This window comes from Miscanthus floridulus, chromosome 2, assembly GCF_019320115.1.
Source record: "Miscanthus floridulus cultivar M001 chromosome 2, ASM1932011v1, whole genome shotgun sequence".
NCBI lineage: Eukaryota > Viridiplantae > Streptophyta > Magnoliopsida > Poales > Poaceae > Miscanthus > Miscanthus floridulus.
This window is the reverse complement of record NC_089581.1, coordinates 137,372,958-137,397,849: the sequence shown is the minus strand read 5'-3', so window position 1 is coordinate 137,397,849 and position 24,892 is coordinate 137,372,958. Positions and strand designations below refer to the sequence as shown.

Genomic DNA, 24,892 nt, shown 5'->3' with positions numbered 1-24,892 from the left:
CCTCCTTCGGCAGAAGCCACCTCTTCTCAGGCAAAGACAGCCAGCACTACCCTAGGCAGCCTCCAGCTCGACATTGCGCTTCGGATTCACAAAAGGATTTGTAAGTCCTCCCCCTCGCTTACCCTCTCTCTCATTTAAGAACCGCCATGGTATACAGGCACTCTTGGTGAGGAGGAAGAAGGAGGAGAGACAATAGTTGGAGAATAGGCAAAGGACTATGACAAAAAGTCCTCTCCCTCTCCCTATTTAAGGAGGAAATGCGATAGCTGAAGAGGGGCAAAAGATCAGAGTGAAAAACTCTCTCCATTCCCCCATTCAATGCGAATGGGAAACGATGGGATGCACCCTGACCGATGGGACGCACACTGACCAACGGAACGATGCCTGGTCAGACGGAATGCCACCTAGTAAGATAGGACATGGCCTGTGTATAGCCCACCACTACCGCACACAAAAACCAAAGCATCGCCAAGCATAGGTGGCTCTCCGCCTCCCCTAGCAGGACTTGGAAAAACCCAAACGATGGGATCTCCGCTAGGAGAAACCATCGGGCTTCCTAAGTCGATCGAACGGCTCAGGAAAACACCAAGAGACAGATAAGGAGCGAAGGGACACCCCATATAGGCCATGCCAACTCTGTCATTAATGACGAGCATGGGTCCCGGTTGGACATTTCTGATTGGAGCTCTTTAAACCCCGTCACTCGAGTCATCAAGGTAACACTACCGACCCCCTCTATTTCTTTATAATCATTTCATATATCCATATGTGCATTCATTCCATATGCCCATGCCCCCTAGATGATTTGGGCCCTGAACCGCCTGGGGGCTCAGGAACTAAAGCATTGCACATGCAGTGAAATGCATCACAACGCTCCATGTTGCATCACGAAGCAGTAGTTGCCTCATTCGACATAAGCAACGATCGACCGGGGTTCGAAGGCCGGCCCATAAAGGGCTTGAGGCCGCCCCACATCAAACAGAACTAGGGGAGAAAAATGTAGATGAGCCCGGTGTGGCCCTCGTCCGATCTACCCCAAAGCAGACAGCGTCATCTCAACCTTCTTGTTCGATTCTAAACCTCTCGCCAAGCCCAAAGAATCTCCATCGAGAGGATGACAGTAGGCCACCCGGGTCGATCTCCGGAACAACCCAGGCATCTGCTAGGTTGCAGGTAAAGGAGCAGTGGAATGTCACAAGAGGGCTATGCCGACCCCATCATAAATGATGGACCCGGATTCCACTCGATCATACCCGTTACCGAACTCACCAAGCGCATCCCTTGAGCCCGTGCGATCAAGGCAAGCAACAAAGCTCAACCCCTCTGGTTGTGAGAAACCGAGGATAGGGTAACACACACAAACTCAAACCAACCCCTACCAAAACTCAATGAGGCTCGGGGGCTCAAGACACCCAAAAAACCTAGGTCTACGACCCTGAACTCGCCCCATCCCTCGGCTACACTCCGACTACACACCAAACGCCTAGGTCTGTGACCCTGAACTTGCCCCATCCCTCGGCTACGCTTCGATTGCACACTAAACGCTTGGGTTTGCGACCCAGAACTCGCCCCATCAGGGTCCATGAGCTCTGGCTCGCCCGATCCCTAAACTAACTAACTAACTGCCTCGGCTGCACGGGCTGCACCAAGGCCAGGATCCACGACTCCAACTCACCTAATCTCCCAGCGCGCACCGACACTAGGACCCACGAGCTCTATCTTGTTCGATCCCTAAACTAACTGCCTCGCCCAATCCCACGGCGCGCACCGACGCTAGGATCCACGAGCTCTATCTCGTCTGATCCCTAAACTAACTGCCTTGCCTGATCCCATGGCGTGCACCGATGCTAAGATCCGCGAGCTCTGTCTCACCCGATCCCTAAAAACTAACCGCCTCAACTGCGCAACGACGTCTTGGTTGATGACTCTGTCTCAACTAAAAAACACGCACACACACACGCTAAACAAACATCCCCAAACGATTCTACCCGAATCGCCTGGGGGCTCAGGGGCAACACCCGTGGGTGCGCTCGCACGCACCAACTGACGAAACAAAACCCCCCAGATGGTTCTACCCGAACCACCAGGGGGCTCAGGGGCTACACCCGTGGGTGCACTTGTGCGCACCCGCCGTCAAGACAAAATCCCCCGGACGATTATACCCGAATCACCCGAGGGCTCAAGGGCTCCTATCGGGTTCATAAACCCAAGGTTCCTCGTGGATCGGCTTCCAAACAGAGGCTCGGCCCAGCAGGAAACGTTGCAAACAACGTGCAAACTCATGGGCCAACCCAAGTACCTAAACAATAAGCCAGAAGGGCGATCCAATCACCGACTGGAAGGCCTAGCCGAGGAGGAATGGTGCCCATTTTCGACTCTGGCCCACCTCTCCGATCGGAGCGCTTACTTCAGTCTCTAGCCTGCCTCTAGAAGGCCTCTCCAATCAGAAGGCCTGGCCAAAGCACTACTTCCGACTCCGACCTGTGTCTCTAACTAGGGGATGCACCAAACCCTAGCTCACTGCTCTTCTCCAACTGACGCATTCAGAGCCGACTGGGACTAACCGACCAGGGACGCCCACTCGGTAAGGACCAGGGAACGGACAGAGAAAGTAAGGCAGGGCGCACAAGTCAAACCGTAATACCAGGGACCGTACTCTGTGCACCTATAGAAACAGTACTCTGCAACCTCCCTGGCATAATAGAGCCCAAGCAGTGTTGTAGGTGCCAACATTTTCCCCTACAGTATTATGGGTGCAATTAACTCCCATACGGTAAGGCCCCCCCATATGCCTCTAGGCATCGACAGTGTTGTGGGCGCTGACATTTACTATACCAGGCGAACATGGTAAATCCCCTTGCAAACCTCTAGGTATCAATAGTGTGGCAGGCGCCGACGTCTGCCATATCTGAAGAAGACAACATAACCTCCAATGTGCATCTAACATCCAATAGTGTTGTGGGTGCCTACCATCATCTTATACATGTTGACGTGGGAAGCAAGACTTAGTAGCAAACATACTCCTTCCCTTTCGCTTGTAAGGCCATCCCCTTCATCTATAAAAGAGGATGCGCTCTCTTCCAACATTCAGATTCATTCAGATCGATCAAGTTCACTAGTTCACGACCATAGAACCGCCAGGTTTGAATCACAAGCACACGCTTGAACACTCATAGCGGGGCTCCCGTCACTTTTGGCCCTTCCGACCGGAGTTCGATCGGGCCTCTTGTACCCACCATCTTTCTCCTTCTCGTTTGTAGCCCCATTACAAACTTCGAGCACCTATGCTCAGGAATAAAGTCATCGACTGACTCGAACTGGACGTAGGGCACGTTGTCTGAACCAGTATAAATCCTATGTCATTGAGAGTTAGGCCACCTTCGATCACAGCATATGGTAAAACTATAAATATTTACTTGTTGGTCACTTTCTGCACCAACACCACCGTTGCTTCTAGTCATTGCCCACACGTCTGAGGTGGACTTGGGCGCGTGATTCATTGAGGTTGACAGCCTTCAGGGCTTTTCTAGGTCCTTCCACCGTCGTCACCTCTTCCTTCTCCTCGGTCTCGACGTCGTACAGTACACAGAACGTCGCCATCAGGATAGTGGCCTCATCATCATCATCAGCTTGCGCCAGATGAGCCTCAGCCTTCTTCTCTTGCTTGCGATTTAGACACCACCATGCCCAATGGCCCATCTTCCCGTAGCGCCGACTGGTGTTGGGGTCGACCTGCTTCTTCTTCATCGAAGAAGCCTTGCCATGGCGTTTGCCACCGCCACTGCGGCTGGAGGAGGCTACCTCGGAGTTCCTCTGAGCAGCCCACTCCTCCTCTGTCAGCAGGAGTTTGCTGCTATCCTTCGTTGCTGTCGCCTGCTCCAGGCGCTCATCCATCATCCGCAGACAGCCTCTCAGATCCTCAATGAGGGTGGACAAGTCCAGCATCGTCTCTATGGAGAGAGCGATCTGGATGTACTTTGCCAGCACGGAGTAGAGGTACTTGGAGACCGCCTCCTCTTCGTCGATGGTGACACTGTGGCTCTTCAGCTTGTTGATGAGCGTCTATAGGCGGAGGGAGAAATCCTCCACCATTTCACCATCCTTGAACGTGAGGTTGGCGTACTCCTGCTTCAGAAGTTGGGCCGTCGCTTTCTTTGCGCGGTCGGAACTGACGCGCATCGCCGTAATAGCCTCCCACGCCTCCTTAGCAGAGCTCTTCGTCCCCAACGGTTCTTTGTACTCCGCCGGTACAGCAGCAAGGATAGCCTCCAACGCTGACATGTCATCTTTCTCATTTTCGGTGCCCTTATCAACAGCATTCTAGAGCCGTCGGGCTCTGAGCTTGACCTTCATAGTCACCGACCACTCTCCATAGTTGGTGCGAGTCAGCGTCGATCAACTGTTGCCGCTGACCTCCTGCATCGTTCAAACAACAACCTCAGATCGTGGTTGGGTAGCCACAGCAGTGCCACTATTGTCGTCCATTTCCGAACCGTTCGTCATCGCCAGCGGTTAGTCCGGCGACGGCGCTTGTACGGCTCTGATACCACTTGTTAGCCCACAGGATCACCGGCTCAAGTGAGTCGACCACTCATCAGTCTTGCCGAGCACCCGCTAGTATTGCCGAGCACTCACTAGCTATGTCGACCACGAACAAACATTGTCCGACCACACACACTATGGCTAGAGGTAGAAGAAGAGGAAGAATAGAGCATACACACACAGTACAAGCACCAGCGTTGGCTGGAGTCCTACGTAGGAGATGGCAAATCTGAACTCTCTTTGTTGAGTTGCAGTGGCAAACTATATATATAACTCTATCTATCTAATCCTAGTACAACTGTCCTGCTGCAACAGTGACTAGATAACATAGCAGGACTGACTTTTGCGCCTGTTCCTGCATGTAGCTTCCGGCAGGTGAGCCATTCGATGGCTGCCTCTACAATGACTATAATACCATAACAAGGAGCTTATTCGACGTCGTCTTTCCTTGTTGTATGTTTATACGAGGAAACAGTACATTATCTAACAGAGCACGTCCTTGACCCACTCCAGCTGCACGTCCAGCGAGTAGGGTGGCAGGATGGTGAGGTCCAGCCCCATGTCCTTGAACACTTGCTGGCTCAGCGCCGTCACGCCGGACACCGCCAGGTTGGCTCCCGCCCGGAAGTCCTCCGCCATCTTCCCGAGGAAGAACGGTGTCGAGAGCGGCAGCTTCAACGCCTCCGCTGCAAGCAAGTGCACAGGACGCATCCGTCATCAACCGCATTGAACCAACAAACAACTACCAGTGCTGGAAATATATTACCCTACCAATGAAGTCGACGATGAGCCGGCCCTCGCAGAACCGGCCGGTGGGGCGGCGGAAGAAGGTCTCTCCGTAGGGGGGACGCCAGCACGGATCTGTTGGGGGACAATCTGGCAAAGTTGCCGGCGTCGGTCAACGAATCGCCCAAGCTGAAGAGGCGCGTGTAGCGGCAAGTGCTGGCCGGGTACGACACGGCGGCGTACGGGCACACCACGAGGAGGACAACCACTAGGGAAGACGCCATCGATGTCTGCTGATCTTCGTCCTAGCTAGGTAGCTACGTCTCAGCGATGGCAACTTATTAGAGGTTGCACGCATTCACGGTTGAAATGTCGCCTGTGTTGTTAAGCACTTAAGCTTCATATATAAGGTTGTTCTTTCAGGATCTCAATTGAACAAGTTTAAGTAAAATACTACTCCAAGTATATAAATATCATGCATTATTTGGTCAGAAACTGGTCGATCCAGAAGACTTCATTTAAATTTGCCGTCAACTGAAGTCTCGCATGCTCGACAATCCACGATCGTGGATTATAAACCACAACAGTATTTTTCTCTCACACTAAACCAGACAGGAGTAATAATACATGATCGTTTCAGCTACCAGTCATTGGTCGCTTTCAGTACTTGTATGCTTTGTGCAGCAACAAGTACTTCAGTTACACGTTGACATTCAGTCTAGTCATATGCTTAACTCTCTCAAATTTTGGCCATATGTCAAAATAAATCTCGAAAGATAAATGCAACACTATAGTAGTAGAAAAATAGTAAAAAATATTGAAGTTGACCCAAGGCTAGCCATCTTGTCAAATCTGCAGTTGTCTCAACTACTAATCATGATCGCGCAAGCAAGATCAGCACGTGATTTTCCTGGGAAGATTGCGGTTGGTTAAGGCCTGGAACACAGGAATTTCACAGGAATTACACAGGAATTTTACAGAAATCAGTTCAATTTCATAGGAAAAACGCAGGAATGAGAAAAAAATCCCGCATTCCAAACCGGCCTCTTGTCATCCTCGAGCACGACCGAATTGATCACGAGACTAAATTCCAGAAAAACCACAGCAACATACCGGCCTATCAGTCTGTTCGCTTGTTAGTTTTTGGGCTGATAAGCTCAGCTGGTGCTGATTTATTAGGAGAAAAAAATACTATACCATGACTGACTGAAACCAACGACTATATATATATATATATATATATATATATATATATATATATATATATAGGGAGAGGCTATTCAGTAGCCGGCTACAAAATAAGTTATTCTGTAGCCACCTCCATTTACTATAATTTTATATACTAATTTACTATAATATAAATACATATTTACGATAGTTGGGTTACTATAACACATGGGGATATTTACCATAACGTTATATTAAACCACTTAGTAAGGAGTTACTATAATCTCGTAAAATAACATAGTAATTATCGTAACTCAAAGTGGCTACAGAATAAGTTATTCTGTAGCCAGCTACAGGATAGTAGTTCTATATATATATATATATATATATATATATATATATATATATATATATATATATATGCAATTACCACCAAAGTCAATAGGTGGTTGGGGCGAGCGACGGCGACCGGCGGTCTGCCAATGGAGGACGCCACCAATTTGACTTGGATCATTCGACACAGCCATAGTAGCAGCTGCGGCTGCTGTCCTCTCAGTAAAATACTCTAGCTATGTCATGTCGGAAATGAAGCATCAAACATGCAATTGTATTAGTCATGTTTAGTTCTACTCCAAAATACCAAATTTTTTAAGATTCTTCATCACATCAAATCTTTGAACACATGCATGAAGCATTAAATATAAATAAAAAATAAAACTAATTATATAGTTTAGACGAAATTCACGAGATGAATCTTTTAAGCCTAATTAGACTATGATTAAACATTAATTGCCAAATAACCACGAAAGTGCTACAGTGACATTTCGTCTAAAAAAAATTTGCCAACTATACGGTACCTCAGTTTAAATGTTTAAATGATGATGATGTCCAGAACGAGGCAACGTCATCGAATTCTCACAAGGGTCGGGTTCTCGCTTGTCCCCCACACACACAAAAAAAGGGAGAAGTCGTGGCTTCACACTCCTGCATCCCTACTTTCAAACAACTCCAGCCTTGACAGGTGACATTTTGACCGTCCAGAGCTACTCCTCAAGCTTTCCCGGTATGTCGTGCTCTCTGAAAAGAAGGTACCTGACATTTCAAGTAACCAGGTTAGACCAAAACAAGACTATCAAACCTGAAAGAACTTTATTTATACATGTTTAAACTGACATTGCCTTTAGCTAAGAATTTTCTTAATAACTAGCACCGGGTTCAGTTAAGAACTCATATATGGCATAATGTAGAAAAATAATGAAGGCACCCCTATGGATACTAGAAAAAAAAAAACTCCCCTTTCAGACTACTACCACAACTACTTAGCAGGATGCATAGACAAGTGACATCCCTAGATTCTTAACTGGTCAGGTACAAAGGAGGTGTTAGTACATGGTTTATAACAACCAGCTTAACAAAACAGCTCGATACCATGCTGTATTACCAGTAGAAACTCAGCTGGACGAACGGGAGCTGCTCGCTTGGCTGTTCACTGGGTGATAGTTCAAACTACTAAATTACCACCCAAAATGCCAGTTTAAACATAACATTTTAAAGGTATCGTTCTTGAACATAGTGCCAAATCAAAATAGCATGCATATGTTAACATACTCTTTTTCAGCAAGCTTCACTTCAGTTCCACCATACTCAGGAAGTAGAACAGTGTCGCCTTCACTCAGAGATACAGGGATCAGCTTACCATCCCTATCACGATCACCAGGGCCAACAGCAATGACTTTAGCAGCGTTCAGCTGCATTCAAAAATAAAGTGATATGTTAGGCCTAAAAGAGACATGAAAACTAAAAACCCATGATAAAAAAAGTCCACAAACAACTAAAGCTAAAAAGGAAACGCCATGATTCAATATATTTGAACTCATTCAACCTACATACTGAGCATACATAGATATTGCAGCGAACATCACAAGCAGTTCACCCTGCCAGTATTAATCTAGAGGCTGCTGTAGCTACAGCTACATAAAAAACTGCAGTAACAAAAGTACACTCTCATAGTTATCAAGGCGAGGCGTGACAACTGACTACGTTGAGCTTAAGTGGCTGTGCCGTGACCTGAGGCGACACCTTACCACTTGAAAGGAAAATGCAAAATAGCAGGATAGAGCCATGGAGGATGGAGAAAAAGGAAAAGGGGAAAAAAAAAGAAATGAGGAGTAAGAAGTGGGCTAGCCCAGCCCACCAGCCAGCCCATGTGCCCCTCCCCTCCCGGCATGAACCTGCATATGAAGTCCCCATGGCTCTCTCTCATCTCCAACACAGCCACTACTCTCTCTCCTGTTCACCAGCAGCCCAGCACCGCCATTGCACCTCTTCCCCTCTCACTCGTGCTTTTCTCTCTCCTCTCTGCCGCTTCCCCTCCCTTCCCAAACCACAATGCACCCCCTCAGATCGACCACTGCAGACATCCCCTTCCAAATCAAGGGGTTGACGAGCAGGAGACAGCAAAAATCAAGCTAACAGCAGCAGAATCGGCAAGAAGCAAAATCAGATGGGCCAGCAGAAGAAGCGAGGGGGGAGACAGCGAAATCAAGCAGAATCGAGGGGGAGACAGCGGAATGGAGGGGGTGACCGCATACACCTAAGGCGACGGAGCGTTGCCGGTAGCATTTTCTCTGTGGCAACCTTTAGACTGCTCTGACGCTTAAGCGACACCTTAATAACCAAGTACACTCCTGCTGCCATGTAATTATTTCACCCATGCAAAATATAAATCTTATGGCTGGACTATGAATTGATACAGGATATAGTATTCATCTCACGATCTTTCGAAAAAACAAGTATTCATCATGAAGTAACCGTCAGTAGGTGTAATGGGTTCAGCCCTGTTGACATATCAGCAGCATCTATTTTAGGTTAGATCACAAAATCACCAGACTCAGCATTCAAAGAAAAAACCTAGGTATGTATATAACACAATGACCTAACAGGTTGATATAATACACTCATGGACCAAAAACGTAAACATAGCTGACAATACAACAGTAATAATTTCATATGTTGCACACAATACATCCACTGAACCCTGCCTCGAAAACAACATGGCACAATTTGTGCAAAGTAACAGTAACACCAACTACTGTTTTCCCCCCTCTGTTCTTCTACAAGACATCACCACAACAACTGTTAATGGCACCTATACAACTTTTGAATGCCCAAAAAATTGTTTATTAATGGCAGCTATAACTTGAACGCCCAAATTGTTTAAGTTAGCCTTGATAGCGGAACGAAAAATCAGCACTAGAAGCTTCAATACCAGTACACAAGAAGCTTCAATCACTACCGAGACTGTGTAGTTACCGAGTGCCCCGACAATTACCGAGTGTCAAAAGTCGGGGCACTCGGAAAACATTACTTACCGAAGTGCCAACACTCGGAAAACATAAACACCCGGTAGTATACCGCTTTACCGAGTCCGCACACTCGGTAACTTCAGACACTCGGTAAAACTACAATTTTACCGAAGGGGCGCACTCGGTAAAAACAGACACTCGGTATTGAGGTGCCACGTCACCTAGTATACCAACCGTGCGCCAAACGGCTGTCACGGCATGACATGTTTACCGAGTGTAGAAGTATTTGCACTCGGTAATAATTAAAGTTTTACCGAGTGTAAGTGCACAACACTCGGTAAACACTATCTTTTACCGAGTGTATTGGCGCAACACTCGGTAAAATTCAACCAAATTTCTTGTTTTTTCCCTTCATTCTTTTTCCTCTATCCACATATGATATTTAGTACTCCATTCCAAAATATGGTGTTTATTTTGATTTATTTACTATATTTCACAAAATTTTCATTCTTTATGATAATTAGGTACATATCGTGTAAATTTAATTGTAATAATTAAAATCGAACTCGATAAATCACGAGATTGGAAGAATTAACATTGAAGCATACATCTATGTTATAGAAAAATTTTCATAACGTTTCGGAAGTATTTTTACATTCGTCGCTGCCGAACCGGTACATCTCCCAAAGAGACGCTAAACATTCACAATGACGAGTAGGATTTCTATTAAGAGTGAAATTCAACATTATGATTTGAACTTAGAATTTTTTAGATAGTAAATAGATGACATGAAATAGTTCATGTGAAAGTTTGGTGAATTTTAGGATTAAATTGGCATTTTTTTCATTTTTGTTTTGCATGAAATAATGGATACTTTTACCGAGTGTGACCTCAAACACTCGGTAAAGGTTAGCCACGGCCCACCTGTCTGTTTACCGAGTGTCGTAGATCTGGGCACTCGGTAAACATGTACCAGGCCCACATGTTATTGGGCTGCGGTGCTTCTGTTTACCGAGTGCCGTAGATCTGGGCACTCGGTAAACATGTACCAGGCCCACATGTAATTGGGCTGCGGTGCTTGAGTTTACCGAGTGCCGTATATCTAGGCACTCGGTAAACAGAGGCATTCACTTAGCCGTTTCTCCCTCAAATCGTGCAGACACACACACACACACACACACACACACCGCACGCCCGCGCATCCCCGCCGCACCGCCGCCGTCCCCCGCGCCGACGCCTCCCCGCCGTCCCCCGCACTTGCGCTCGCGCCTCCCCACGCCCACGCGCTCCACGCCGATGCCAGCGCCTCCCCGCCGTCGCCGGTGCCTCCCCACCGCCGCGGCCGCCTCCTCCCCTCCACGCCGTCGCCTCCTCCCCTCCACGCCGTCGCAGAACCGGCGCGCGTGGTGGAAGACGAAGCAGCTGGAGAAGGACTATGACGCGCTGAAGCGCCAGCTCGACGCCGTCAAGGCCGACAACGACGCCCTCCTCTCCCACAACAAGAAGCTCCAGGCCGAGGTCTGTACCGCACAGTACAATTCGATCATCACCTCATCTATTTGCTGTGTCGACTGATCCTCGCCGGCGCCGTCGTGGCCGCGTCCTGGATCTAGGCTAGAAGCGTGCGACTGCCCGCTGTCGCCGGCGCCTCCCCACCGCCGCGGCCACCTCCTCCCCTCCACCACCGCCGCCACCGGGCGGTCCCCCACAGCCGCCGCCACCGGGAAAGGAAGGGCTGCAACCTCATCCATTGCCAAGGTTTGTTGCTAATCTATCTTCTCAGATTGCAATTTCAGTTTCAAACTTCAGTTTTGGTTGTTGATTTAGGGGTGGATCTATCTCTCTCTCTATCATGTAGACATGCCCTTGCAGAGAATATGTGTTTCGAATTGCCTCATTCCTAGTTCCCCTGGAGTGAAATGTTGTAATACCATTTTATCTGTCTGTAGAATGTAGTTTCATTGAATTCATATTCATACTGAGATCAAGTGCAAAAAAACGATATGAATTCGTCTTGTAAGAGATAAAGCTTTCACTAGTAGAGTGATCGATGCATAATTTTTTAAGTTTAGCTTTCACTAGTTAGGTAAAATCCTAAAGCTTGGCGTGATACAGCAGCCCCGTTAACCTTTTTGCCGGCAATAGGCAAGTGGCTTAGTGGAAGAAGTTTTAGAAGGGGAAAGCATGAGAAATTGCTACAACGACAAATCAAAAGCAAAACCACTTAAACAACATTTAAAGGTAGACGGTGCAGTCACGGTGCTCTTGTCTTCCTGCAACCTTTCTAGTCCACCTGGAACTGAAGCCAGGATAGCAAAACCCAAACCAAGAGGGCCACGGTGCAGTCACGATGCTCTTGTCTTCCATAGTCTATATTTCCTGATTTGCAAATCAGCTAGTGCTAGTGTAAGAACTAATAGAGACTGCATGTGAATAGTAGAGAGGTCCTCTGTCTAACGTGGGTCCCATGTCAAGTGCCAGCTAATAATAAGATGTAAGTACATGGGCCCCCACGTGGACATTCATATGCTAATAATCTCTCCTGCACCTATTACCTGCGTCAATAATATTAAAGTGATATATTAAGCAGTAGTACTCCTCTCTGCATGCATCCCAGTAATTGTAGCCCTGGAATCATAAGTTTGTTACATGTACGTGAACACATAAACTGTAGCTAACCTACCAAATGGTACATTTCCTAGCTCATGTATTTGCTTTCAATTAAGTCAGATTTCTTAGTAAATTGGTAGGTTAGATATGTACATGGAATCGGGCTGAATTTTTTTAGATAATGAAATCTAACAATAATAGAATACTTAAATTTTGTTGTTATATCCATTTCATTTATTGCTAAAACAGCAATTGTATGTGCTTCTAGGGGCTTTCACCGGCAACGTCTCATCTTTACAAAACTTCAGACAGTCTCAATTGATGCATGACTGAGACCACTTGTTGCCCGCTAGTTACAATTCACAAAGTTAAGTCTGTGCCACCGAATCAATCCATGATGTGGCATTTAATTTGCAGACTGGAATTTTGCTTTGGTAGTAAAGCTGGAAGATATGTATTTTAGCAAGATAACTTGCACCGGAATCTTAGTTGAAATAAAGTAAACAAGTTACATAGTTGGCGAAGCCAGCTTGCCTGCTTCAGACAACAATGCACAGGCAGCATGCATGCCAATGTGCTTAGCTGTGCCTCCATCTACAAGTGACATAGCGGCCTTTCAACCTTAGGTAAAATCTCATCATCCAATCTAGCAAACATCTTCTATGTGAATCGACCAAGAACATGAATGTCTCTTTATCATCTCATATGGTTTTTCTCTAGCACTACTACTCTATTGCTCTAAACTGCAATATCGTCTATATGTTAGGATGGATGACCGTCAGTGGATGTACACGGGCTATCAGAAGAGGGGTCAATACACAAATGAATGGATTGAGAAGGCCTAATGATTTCATGACGAAGGCATTTGCAAACGGACGGCGACATGCCTGGTGTCCCTGTAGGAAGTGTAAGAACAAGGCAATGAAAACATATGAGGAGATGAGTAAAGATCTTGTCAACAATGGATTTGTAGAGAACTATACCCGGTGGACCATGCATGGTGAACGCCATCGTGCGAGAGAAGAGGTCATGAGACAACGGATCGAGGAGTTTGATTCTAAAGCCGGGGTGGCAGAAATGTTAAATGACCATGACATGGCTTTCGATGAAGGAAGTGTAGAGCAGGAGCCAGAGCAAACTGCAAAGGCGTTTTACGCCATGTTGGATGCGGCACAACAACCCCTTCACGGGCACACCAATGTTTCTAAACTGGATGCCATTGCACGTCTAATGGCTGTGAAGTCCCAGTTTAGCTGGAGTAGAGAATCCTTCGATCAACTTGTTGACAGTAGTTGGCACCCTACTTCCGGATGATCACGTTCTGCCAAAGAACACGTATGAGTCAAATAAAATCCTTCAGTGCACTCAAGATGTCGTACGAGTAGATACATGCTTGTCCGAACTGGATGCATCTTATTCAGGGGAGAACATGCTGACTGATAAGTACTGTCCGAAGTGTAAGGCATCTAGGTACATTGAGTTAGAATCTGGATGATGGTCGAAAGACGCAAACAAAAGTCAGGCGCAAAGATCCTGAGGTACCTTCCTTTCATACCAAGGATCCAACTGGCTTTTCATGAGTGAGGAATCCGCAAAACAGATGACGTGGCACAAAACTGGACGCCGATACACTGACAAGATGATACATCCGTCCAATGGTGAATCATGGAAAAGCTTCGATCGGAAGCATACCGACAAAGCTGACAAGGCTCATAATGTACGCATTGCACTGGCAACTGATGGGTTCAATCCTTATGGTATGGGTTCTTCACCATACACATGTTGGCCCATATTCATCATCCCTCTCAACCTCCCACCTGGCGTCGCCTTTCAATGGCAAAATATTTTCTTGTCACTTATAATTCCAGGACACCCGGGGGCTAATATGAGTGTGTACATGGAGCCTTTGATAGACGATTTGGTCCGTGCATGGGACGAAGGGGTAGTGACATACGACCAATTCACAAAGACAAACTTCAGAATGCATATTTGGTACCATTATTCCATGCATGACTTCCTGGCTTATGGGTTATTTTGTGGCTGGTGTGTTCACACGAAGATGCCATGCCCGATATGCAAGTCAGTTGTGGAGTTCTTTTGGTTGGAGAAGGGGGGGGCAAGTTTTCTTCGTTTGACAAACATCGATAATTCCTCCCTCTTGACCACCCATTCAGGAGAGACAAGAAGAACTTTCAAAAAGGTGTCATAGTGGAAGACTCTGCACCGGAAATGATGACAGGTGCCCAGGTTCTTGAGATATTAGATGGTCTTGTGGTCGACAATGAAAAGGGGGGCTTTGTGGGATACAGAAAAGAGCATGCCTGGACACACAAGTCATGCTTGTGGAAGCTTCCTTACTTTAAGGACCTCCTTCTTCCACATAACATTGATGTAATGCACACTGAAAAGAATTTCGCTGAGGCGGTCCTTCACACAATCATGGACTGGGAAAAGTCAAAGGACAATGTCAAGGCTAGATTGGATCAAGCAACGCTGTGCGATAGACCAAAGCTAAACATGTTGCCTCCCTTACGCGGGAAGTCATGGAAGAAGCCTAAGGCCGACTTCGTCCTAACGAGGGCCCAAAAGAAAGAAGTTCTTCAATGGTTCCAATCGTTGATGTTCCCTGATGGGTATGCAGCGAATTGGAGGAGGGGTGTGAACTTAAGTACCATGCGAATCACAGGGCTCAAGAGTCATGATTACCACATATGGATTGAACGCCTTCTTCCGGTGATGGTTCGTGGCTATTTCCCTGATCACATCTGGCGAGTGATGGCAGAGTTGAGCATGTTCTTCCACAAGCTATGTGCTAAGGAGATATCTCGGACCGAGATTGAAGAAATGGAAAGAATGGCCCCGGTGTTGCTCTGCAAGTTGGAGAAGATCTTTCCCCCCGGCTTCTTCAATCCGATGCAACATTTGCTCTTGCACCTACCATATGAGGCAAAAATGGGGGGCCCTGTGCATGCCCGTTGGTGCTATCCAATTGAGCGATGCCTAAAGGTTCTTAGAACAAAATGCAAAAATAAATGCAAAATTGAAGCTTCCTATGCAGAGGCATCCATTGTGGAGGAGGTGTCATACTTCACAACAAGATACTATGCTGACAACCTTCCTAACATGCATAATCCACCCCCTCGTTACAATGCTGCCGACAATCAGTCGACCCTCAGCCTTTTCCGAGGGCAACTCAGAAGTGCAAGTGAACCTACCTTGAAGATGTTGAGCCTAGAAGAGTGGCGCTCTATCCAGCTATATGTGTTGCGGAACCTTGAAGAGGTTGGCTCATACATTGCGTAAGTTTTACACAAACTTGTTTCTTTTCTTGTCAATATTTCGCATGCACCCATCCAACCCTCTTGTTAACGGCCGTTACAGCAAATTTGTTCTCCTCTACCATCGTCCATCATGGAGGGAACCCACCGAAGCGGAAGTTGAAACCCTTCTAAGACATGGCGCGGGAGAACGAAATCCCACTTTTATTTGTTGGTTCAAGGAGGAGGTATTGTTCAATTTCATTGGTTGTTTGTACTTAACTCTCAACTCGACAAATATATAACGAATCATCCTACTTGAACTAGCAGGCCAAAACTGACGTGTCTATGAGTGCCGAGTTGAGGCAAGTTGCCAATGGATTTGAATTTAGGGTCAAGTCATTCTCTGTGTACGATGTCAATGGATATCGCTTTCACACAACTCGGCACGAGCAGAGTCGGCCGAATCGAAGAACCACAAATACCGGTGTTTTCACGCTAGGCACAGATGGGTTGGACTACTATGGAATAATTGAAGAAATATACAAACTCAAGTTTCCTGGTTGTGTACCTCTTTGTCCTGTCATATTCAAATGCCATTGGTTTGATCCCAAAGAAGTGATAAAGACCCCTAAGCTTGGGTTAGTCGAAGTTCTAAAGTCATCCGTCTTGCTAGGAGACGATGTGTACATTGTGGCCCAACAGGCCACGCAAGTTTATTATCTCTCATACCTGTGCCAAACCAAAGACCGTCTTAAGGCGTATGATGTTGTGTACAAGGTATCGCCGCATGGTAAAGTACCCGTCCCCAAACGATGATGATTATAACATCGATGCAAACACATATGACGGAGAGTTCTTTCAAGAAGAAGGATTAGAAGGGAGTTTTGAGATTGTCTTAGATGTAGATCTCGCAATGGAAGTAGACAATGATACGGTCATTGTTGACGGGAATGATGGAGAGGAGGTTCACAACGCGAAGGACTTGTTATTACTTGAGCAACACCATTCAGGCAGTGTCGCTAGTGATGAGACTTTGAGAGACGATCATAATTACGTCGACAATAGCGATGATGAGATTTTTGGCCCACCTATCGATGATCTTGATGATTATTTCTAGTACATGTAAGATCTGTAGTACTTATGGCAATTTTATACATGTATGATACATTTACTTATTTTGCATCTCTTTTATACATGTATGATACATTTACTTATTTTGCATCTCTTTTATACATGTATGATACATTTACTTATTTTGCATCTCTTTTATACATGTATGATACATTTACTTTTGTATATGCGTACTGATAGTTTATTCCTTTTGTTGCAGGTGATTGATGGTGGGCGGTGGAATCAGGAAGATTAGGTCGGTTATGACCTTACTGGTTGGTGGCGAGGGGTTCAGCCAGGGTGGAGGAGGAGGGCGTGCACAGACTGAGGGTGGAGGGCATGCCCAGGGAGGAGGAGGAGGACGACGACGAGGGCGTGCCCAGGGAGGTGGAGCCCAGGGTGGAGGTGGAGCCCAGGGTGGAGGAGGAGCCCAGGGTGGAGGAGGAGGACGGGACGACGAGGGCGTCGAGAGCCGACACCTCCTCCACAGGACGACGACGACGAGTTCGTAGCGGCCACGGAGGAGGATGAGGAGGAGGAGGAGACCAGGGAGGAGATAGCGGAGGCGGTGGAGGAGGCACGGAGGGAGGATGAGGCTGAGCGGGCTGAGCGCGAGGAGGATGCCGACTTGCTGGCAGAGGAAAATGGGGTGCCTACGGTTTGGCTGCGAGGGTCGTCGCGCCTCCCAGACTTACCCATACAGAGACGGCCAGTGATTCGACCCTCCGGAACTAAGTAAGTAATTTTTGCATGTTAACACTACTTCATAGGTTTTTAAGTTATAACAGAAACTAATATTCAATCTCAATAACTTTGTGGAGGGATTGGAAAATGGTGATCCCAGGGAGTCACTCTCGCCGAGTAAACGGGATCCTGGGTCTTCTGTGCAGGGCAAACTACCCCGAGATGGTGAGGATCGATGGTGTTGTGCAGCCCGCCATGAAGTGGTCCCACTGGCACGCCGCCAGCGATCAGACTGATCGAGCTGGCAGGTGTTATAATAGTAAGGCCGACCAGGTGATGAAAGAGCTGTGGGTACGTGTTCATCGTACTATGCTGATAATAACATCAGATTAATTGTATATTACTGACTGTATTTGCTTGTAGGATTACTACACCTTGGCGGAGGGAGTATGTAGGGAGGACGTAGATGACGTGGTGAACAGAGTCTGTGTTCACCGAGTGCAGGACCTCTTCTACAAGACAAAGCTCCTGTGCAGAAGAATTTACCATGGCCGCAGAGGACACAGAGTCACCAGAGCGCAGGCAGTGCACCTGCCCCTGACTAAGGAGCAATACTTGACGGTAAACATGAGATTACATCGTCTGCAATTAATTGCACTGAAATTGATTTATGATTTGTCATGTGCTCGTGTACGTGCAGGTGCCTCCTACTTGGTGTGCGGGGATGGACAATTGCTGGGAGGCCATTGTGGACAAGTGGTTGAGTGAGGAGTACGAGCAATATCACGCCGTACGCTCACGTTGCCGTGTGATGATGCAGGGTTCCTCGCACAAACAAGGCCCCACTACCCTCAAGGAATATGCAGCCAGATATGTAGGTGGATTTCATTTCGTTGTTGCTATGCTAACTTCTGAATGCATAATATCTTATTGTTGTGCTTCTTCCTGCAGACGCGGTTCCACCCCGGCCAGGAGTGCGCCTCGTTCAAGGCATATGCCTTGGCACACAAGGGCAAGGCAAAGGACCCCGACCTCGTTTACAACCCGGAGGACCTGCCCGAGGCATACAGCAACCCGAGCGTGCACAGGCGCCTCAGCGAGTACACGGCAATGGCGAGAGAGATCCATGGGTCAGAATTTGATCCGAGCACCGCTGACCTCGAGGGTGAGATCGTCATGAGGTTGCGACCAGGTAAGCCACACAGGCGGTACTATATGGGCAACAGCACCATAGACACGACCAACACTCAGACACTCGCCCAGATTAGAGCCCGGAGCACGAGTTTGAGTTCGGCCATACGCCCACGCTCACAGCCCTAGGTGGTAGCACTCTAGGTTAGTTCTGTTGCATTCGTTGTCCATTCATTTTCTACTCGTTCTTTATTTGCATTCTAACTATGTGATAAATAATTGTAGGCCTAGATTGAAGCCCTGTAGGAGTCACAGCAGGCCTCACAGAGCCAGCTTCAGGCCCTCGAGCTGTCGCACCAGGCCGAGTTGGCACAGGAGAGGGCGCGAGTGCAGACCCAGCTTGAGGCCTTCCAGCAGGCGCACAAGGACTGGTACGAGTACATGGCCCGTTTTTCTCAGAGCATGGGCCAGCCTTCGCCGCCGTCGATGATACCGTTGGTGCCTCCACCTCCGCGCGACGGCACTCCTATGAGTCACTTAGATGCACTCTTCACTTTCGTGTCATATAGAGCTACCTTCGACTTATACCTTAGTTTGACCTACCATAGCTTAGACCTTAGAATTTGCTTTGATCCAGATAACTCACATGTGCAATCTCATTCTAGGGACCTTCTACAGCTGGATCGAACAACGATATGCAGGGTGATCAAGACCTGGACTTGACTCCGTTTCTCCGTAGGCCTCCGACCATGTGACAGGCCATCCGACCTTGTTTGATAGTTTTGTATGTTGAACTATGGACTTGGTTGAACTTTGTGGACTTTGGACATATGTTGATGGTGTTTGTGGACTTTGCATGGTGCTTGTCGATATATGTTTGTTATTGTGAGTGGATGTGACATTTGTGGACATATATGTGATATATATTGCCTATCTGTCATGCTATTATAATTTCCTGTGATTTTGTTGCTTATTGTGACTGGATATGCACTAAAACAAAAAAAATTCTGTGGACATATTTTACCGAGTGTAGGCAACAGCACCATAGACACGGCCAACACTCAGACACTCGCCCAGATTAGAGCCCGGAGCATGAGTTCGAGTCTGGCCATACGCCCACGCTCACAGCCCTAGGTGGTAGCACTCCAGGTTAGTTCTGTTGCATTCGTTGTCCATTCATTTTCTACTCGTTCTTTATTTGCATTCTAACTATGTGATAAATAATTGTAGGCCCAGATTGAAGCCCTGTAGGAGTCACAGCAAGCCTCACAGAGCCAGCTTCAGGCCCTCGAGCTGTCGCACCAGGCCGAGTTGGCACAGGAGAGGGCGCGAGTGCAGACCTAGCTTGAGGCCTTCCAGCAGGCGCACAAGGACTGGTACGAGTACATGGCCCGTTTTTCTCAGAGCATGGGCCAGCCTCCACCGCCTCCGCCGCCGCCGATGATACCGTTGGTGCCTCCACCTCCGCGCGACGGCACTCCTGTGAGTCACTTAGATGCACTCTTCACTTTCGTGTCATATAGAGCTACCTTCGACTTATACCTTAGTTTGACCTACCATAGCTTAGACCTTAGAATTTGCTTTGATCCAGATAACTCACATGTGCAATCTCATTCTAGGGACCTTCTACAGCTGGATCGAACAACGATATGCAGGGTGATCAAGACCTAGACTTGACTCCGTTTCTCCGCAGGCCTCCGACCATGTGACAGGCCATCCGACCTTGTTTGATAGTTTTGTATGTTGAACTGTGGACTTGGTTGAACTTTGTGGACTTTGGACATATGTTGATGGTGTTTGTGGACTTTGCATGGTGCTTGTCGATATATGTTTGTTATTGTGAGTGGATGTGACATTTGTGGACATATATGTGATATATATTGCCTATCTGTCATGCTATTATAATTTCCTGTGATTTTGTTGCTTATTGTGACTGGATATGCACTGAAACAAAAAAAATTCTGTGGACATATTTTACCGAGTGTAGGCAATAGCACCATAGACACGGCCAACACTCAGACACTCGCCCAGATTAGAGCCCGGAGCACGAGTTTGAGTCCGGCCATACGCCCACGCTCACAGCCCTAGGTGGTAGCACTCCAGGTTAGTTCTGTTGCATTCGTTGTCCATTCATTTTCTACTCGTTCTTTATTTGCATTCTAACTATGTGATAAATAATTGTAGGCCCAGATTGAAGCCCTGTAGGAGTCACAGCAGGCCTCACAGAGCCAGCTTCAGGCCCTCGAGCTGTCGCACCAGGCCGAGTTGGCACAGGAGAGGGCGCGAGTGCAGACCCAGCTTGAGGCCTTCCAGCAGGCGCACAAGGACTGGTACGAGTACATGGTCCGTTTTTCTCAGAGCATGGGCCAGCCTCCACCGCCTCCGCCGCCGCCGATGATACCGTTGGTGCCTCCACCTCCGCGCGACGGCACTCCTGTGAGTCACTTAGATGCACTCTTCACTTTCGTGTCATATAGAGCTACCTTCGACTTATACCTTAGTTTGACCTACCATAGCTTAGACCTTAGAATTTGCTTTGATCCAGATAACTCACATGTGCAATCTCATTCTAGGGACCTTCTACAGCTGGATCGAACAACGATATGCAGGGTGATCAAGACCTGGACTTGACTCCGTTTCTCCGCAGGCCTCCGACCATGTGACAGGCCATCCGACCTTGTTTGATAGTTTTGTATGTTGAACTGTGGACTTGGTTGAACTTTGTGGACTTTGGACATATGTTGATGGTGTTTGTGGACTTTGCATGGTGCTTGTCGATATATGTTTGTTATTGTGAGTGGATGTGACATTTGTGGACATATATGTGATATATATTGCCTATCTGTCATGCTATTATAATTTCCTGTGATTTTGTTGCTTATTGTGATTGGATATGCACTGAAACAAAAAAAAATTCTGTGGACATATTTTACCGAGTGTAGCACTCGGTAAAATAGAGATTCTGTCAGTTTTACCGAGTGTAGCACTCGGTAAAACAGCCAACAGAACCAAATTGGTTCTAATTTTGTGAATTTTGCCGAGGGTGCCATTTTTTACCGAGTGTCGCTTCCCCACTCGGAAATATTTGACTACTTTTTACCGAGTGAGAACACTCGGTAAACATTATTCCTGAAGTTTATTTGCGGAATTGTTTTAATCACGAAAATGGTTATTATTTTACCGAGTGTTAGGATCTACACTCGGTAAACATTATTCAAAAAATTTATTTGCGGAATTGTTTTAATCACGAAATGCTAATTTATTTACCGAGTGCTGATAGTGACACTCGGTAAACGTCGCCGTTAACGGTCAGTTTGGAGGCTGACGACCGTCAAGTCATAATTGTTTACCGAATGTCATTGTAGCACTCGGTAAATATCTGCTCCGAGTGTGTCGATATTAGACACTCGGTAAAATAACTTCACCGAGTCATTGTTTGCCGAGTCTACTTTACCGAGTGTGGCACTCGGTAAAGAGTTTGCCGAGTGTGTAGCACTATTTGTCGAGTGTTACTCACACTCGGTAAATTAACAGTATCCCGTAGTGAATACCAGTACACTAGAAGCTTCAATACCAGTATACCACAGTTCATAAGATTTGATTTTGAAACTGATTCATGAATTCAAGCTACCCGCAGACTTAAGGTATCATCACGGGAACAATACAAGAGCACAAATTTGGATATCGCAGAGCCGTACTAATCTAGTAGTACTAGTAGCAACTAGCAAATGAAACTTGAAGGATACACGTGAGGAGCCACCAACTAGTTCACAGAATACACGAACTTCGAGCAGGTAATCTTCTCATGTGAAGATTGTCAATGCTGATTATCAATGCTAGTTTAGTGCCCAGCACAACATCAGCGACACAAACTTAAGACTTTTTCCCCAAAAAAGAGAGACTGAATGAATTAGCTCAGTTTCCCCTCATCGGCACCAGCCACGATCTCAAATACCGAACTACAATACCAACCCCCCACGCCACGATGGCCACTGATGTACATGTACAAGACAAACCACGCTGGGATGGGATACAGCAGAAAAAGGAACAGAGCGAGATCTATATATCGGTTACCTGCTTGGTGGTTTCCGGGAGCAGGATGCCGCCGGCGCTCTTCTTGGGCTGCAGCAGCTTCTCCACCAGCACCCGGTTCAGCGACGGGATCAGACGCTTCGCCATGGCCGCGAGGAGGTCTTGCGCTCGATTCTTCTCGGGGAGCAAGTTAATGCGGGGTTGCGGTGGCTTTTTACTGTAGCCGCGGCTCGCAGGGTTTAGGGTTTATTGGAGTGCGGCCGATGCCCGAGTCAGCCTGGGCGTTCGGTTTTAACCGTTAATTCGGTTCGGTTTATTCGGTTATAAAAAACTTCGGTTTCCAGCCTACATCACCCATTCGGTTCTGCAGAAAACTGAAAACCGCAGAATTCGGTTTTGGTTTTTTTTAATTCGGTTTTCGGTTTTAACCGAATTAACCAAGACATTCTGCCAGCACTGGGATCCCGCCGCCGCCGTCGCCCGCGCTAGGATCCCGCCACCGTCACCCGCGCTGGGATCCCGCCGCCGTCACCCGCGTTGGGATCCCGCCGCCGCACAACGGCATGACCTTCCTCGAACCACCTCGAACCCAAGAATGGCAGTCATCATATTTCCCTTCTAGATCTAGATCTAGAGAGGAAAGGAGAGGAGATGGGGGTGGCCTCGCCGGTAGAGGAGGGGCGGTGGCGTGAGGAGGAGGGAGGGGCGGTACGGTGCCATCAGAGGAAGATAGGAGGGTGGCGGACTGCCTACACCACCGCAAAGGAAGGAGAGGAGGCGGGTGGACGGCGGATGTGAAGGAGTCGGAGGGAGAGCTGGAGAGGAGAGGAGACGCGGGGGACGCAGGCGACGGAGGAGAGGGCGCGAGCCGCGCCGACGGAGGAGGGCGCCATGGTGTTGGAGGAAGAGGATCGAGGAGGCGGAGTTGGTGGAGGAGAAGGTGGAGTTGCCGACGTGGATGTGACGCCAAGTGCGGACGCCGGACGCGAGGAGGGGGCGGATGCGAAGTGTGGACGTCGGACGCGAGGAGGGGGCGGATGCGAAGTGCGGACGCTGGACGCGAGGAGGGGCCGGACTTAGCGCGATTGAATGATTTTTTCGGGTCCGTGAACCACGCTCACGTCTCACAGACGCGTGTTGACACTGGCCAACTTTAGCGCAGGATGGGCCATGGTGGGCTGGGGTCTGGGGAGCGACGGAGCGTGGGTGTGCGCTTTGTTTTTTTGCCACGGAGATGTACTTCGGTTTGTTCGGTTAATCGGTTCGGTTTGAGTATAAAACCGAAGTCGAAGCCGAACACCGAACAGTGCAAAACTAGAAACCGAACCGCAAACCAAAAACCGAAAAAACCGACACTTCGGTTCGGTTCGATGCGGTTCGGTTCGGTTCGGTTTGCGGTTTGCGGTTAAAAAATGCCCAGGCCGAGGCCCGACGGTAGGATGGGGGAACCGTCTCGAGGACGCCTAGAATGTTCGACCAAGCAGAGAGGAGGGAGCCTCCAGGTCCGGTACGCACTCATATGTTGGGCTAACGGCCCAACTTAACTTAATGGGCTGGCCCATCCTGAAAATGTTCTTATCATGTGGGCTGCAAGTTGAGCTTTTCTCCTCTCTTTTTTTTGGGTTTTCACCTCATCTAGACATGCTCTAATTCAAAATGTTTTCATCTTTATAAGTATGGATATGGATATGTAAATTATATTTGTTGGTAACATGAGTTTAACATTCACTATGTAACTTTTCTCATTTAATTAATACTGTAGTGCTAGCGCGCGGACATCCGGACTCGGCACTCACGCTGCACTCCGTTTCCTGTGCGCGCCGTACTCCACACCCACGCCCACGCAGGGCCCACGCCGCCAGACTGTGCGGGGGACCCTCGCGCCCCTTTCACTTCCCATGCGCATCTCATGTGCAACACCTGATCTATTTTTAAAACATCCACATACAATTGGTCCTATTCGGCTGGTATTAAAGCCGACTGACAAGCCGGCTGAAGCTGTTTTGTAGAGAGAAAAAAATATTATAGATTCTAGCTGATAAGTCGGCTGATAAGTTCAAGCAAACAGGCTTACTTGCAACATACATATGAAGACAGATGAAATACTTGAAACATGCTTCCAAAAAACTTGAAAAAACACTTAAAAGCCATTGCAAACATTCAGATAAAACGCTTGCAACATATATGTGTAAACATATGCAATATCCAGATAAATACATTTGCAACATACGTCTGAAAACACAGATGAAACATCTGTATCAGATGCTTTCAACAACATGCACAACCATTGTACCATATGAAACATCACGATCTACTTTTGCAACA

General features: G+C 47.5%; 1 protein-coding gene across 1 annotated transcript; it reads right to left on the bottom strand.

Annotated features, from left to right (window-relative positions):
* Positions 1 to 7,273: 7,273 nt before the first annotated feature.
* LOC136539811 (10 kDa chaperonin, mitochondrial-like) lies at positions 7,274 to 22,750 on the bottom strand. Its single transcript, XM_066531799.1, has 3 exons — positions 22,610 to 22,750; positions 8,044 to 8,183; positions 7,274 to 7,527 (listed from the first exon to the last, which is right to left on the bottom strand). The coding sequence occupies exons 1-3, from the start codon at positions 22,712 to 22,714 to the stop codon at positions 7,479 to 7,481; spliced, it is 294 nt and encodes a 97-aa protein (XP_066387896.1). The 5' UTR covers positions 22,715 to 22,750; the 3' UTR covers positions 7,274 to 7,478.
* Positions 22,751 to 24,892: the final 2,142 nt, after the last annotated feature.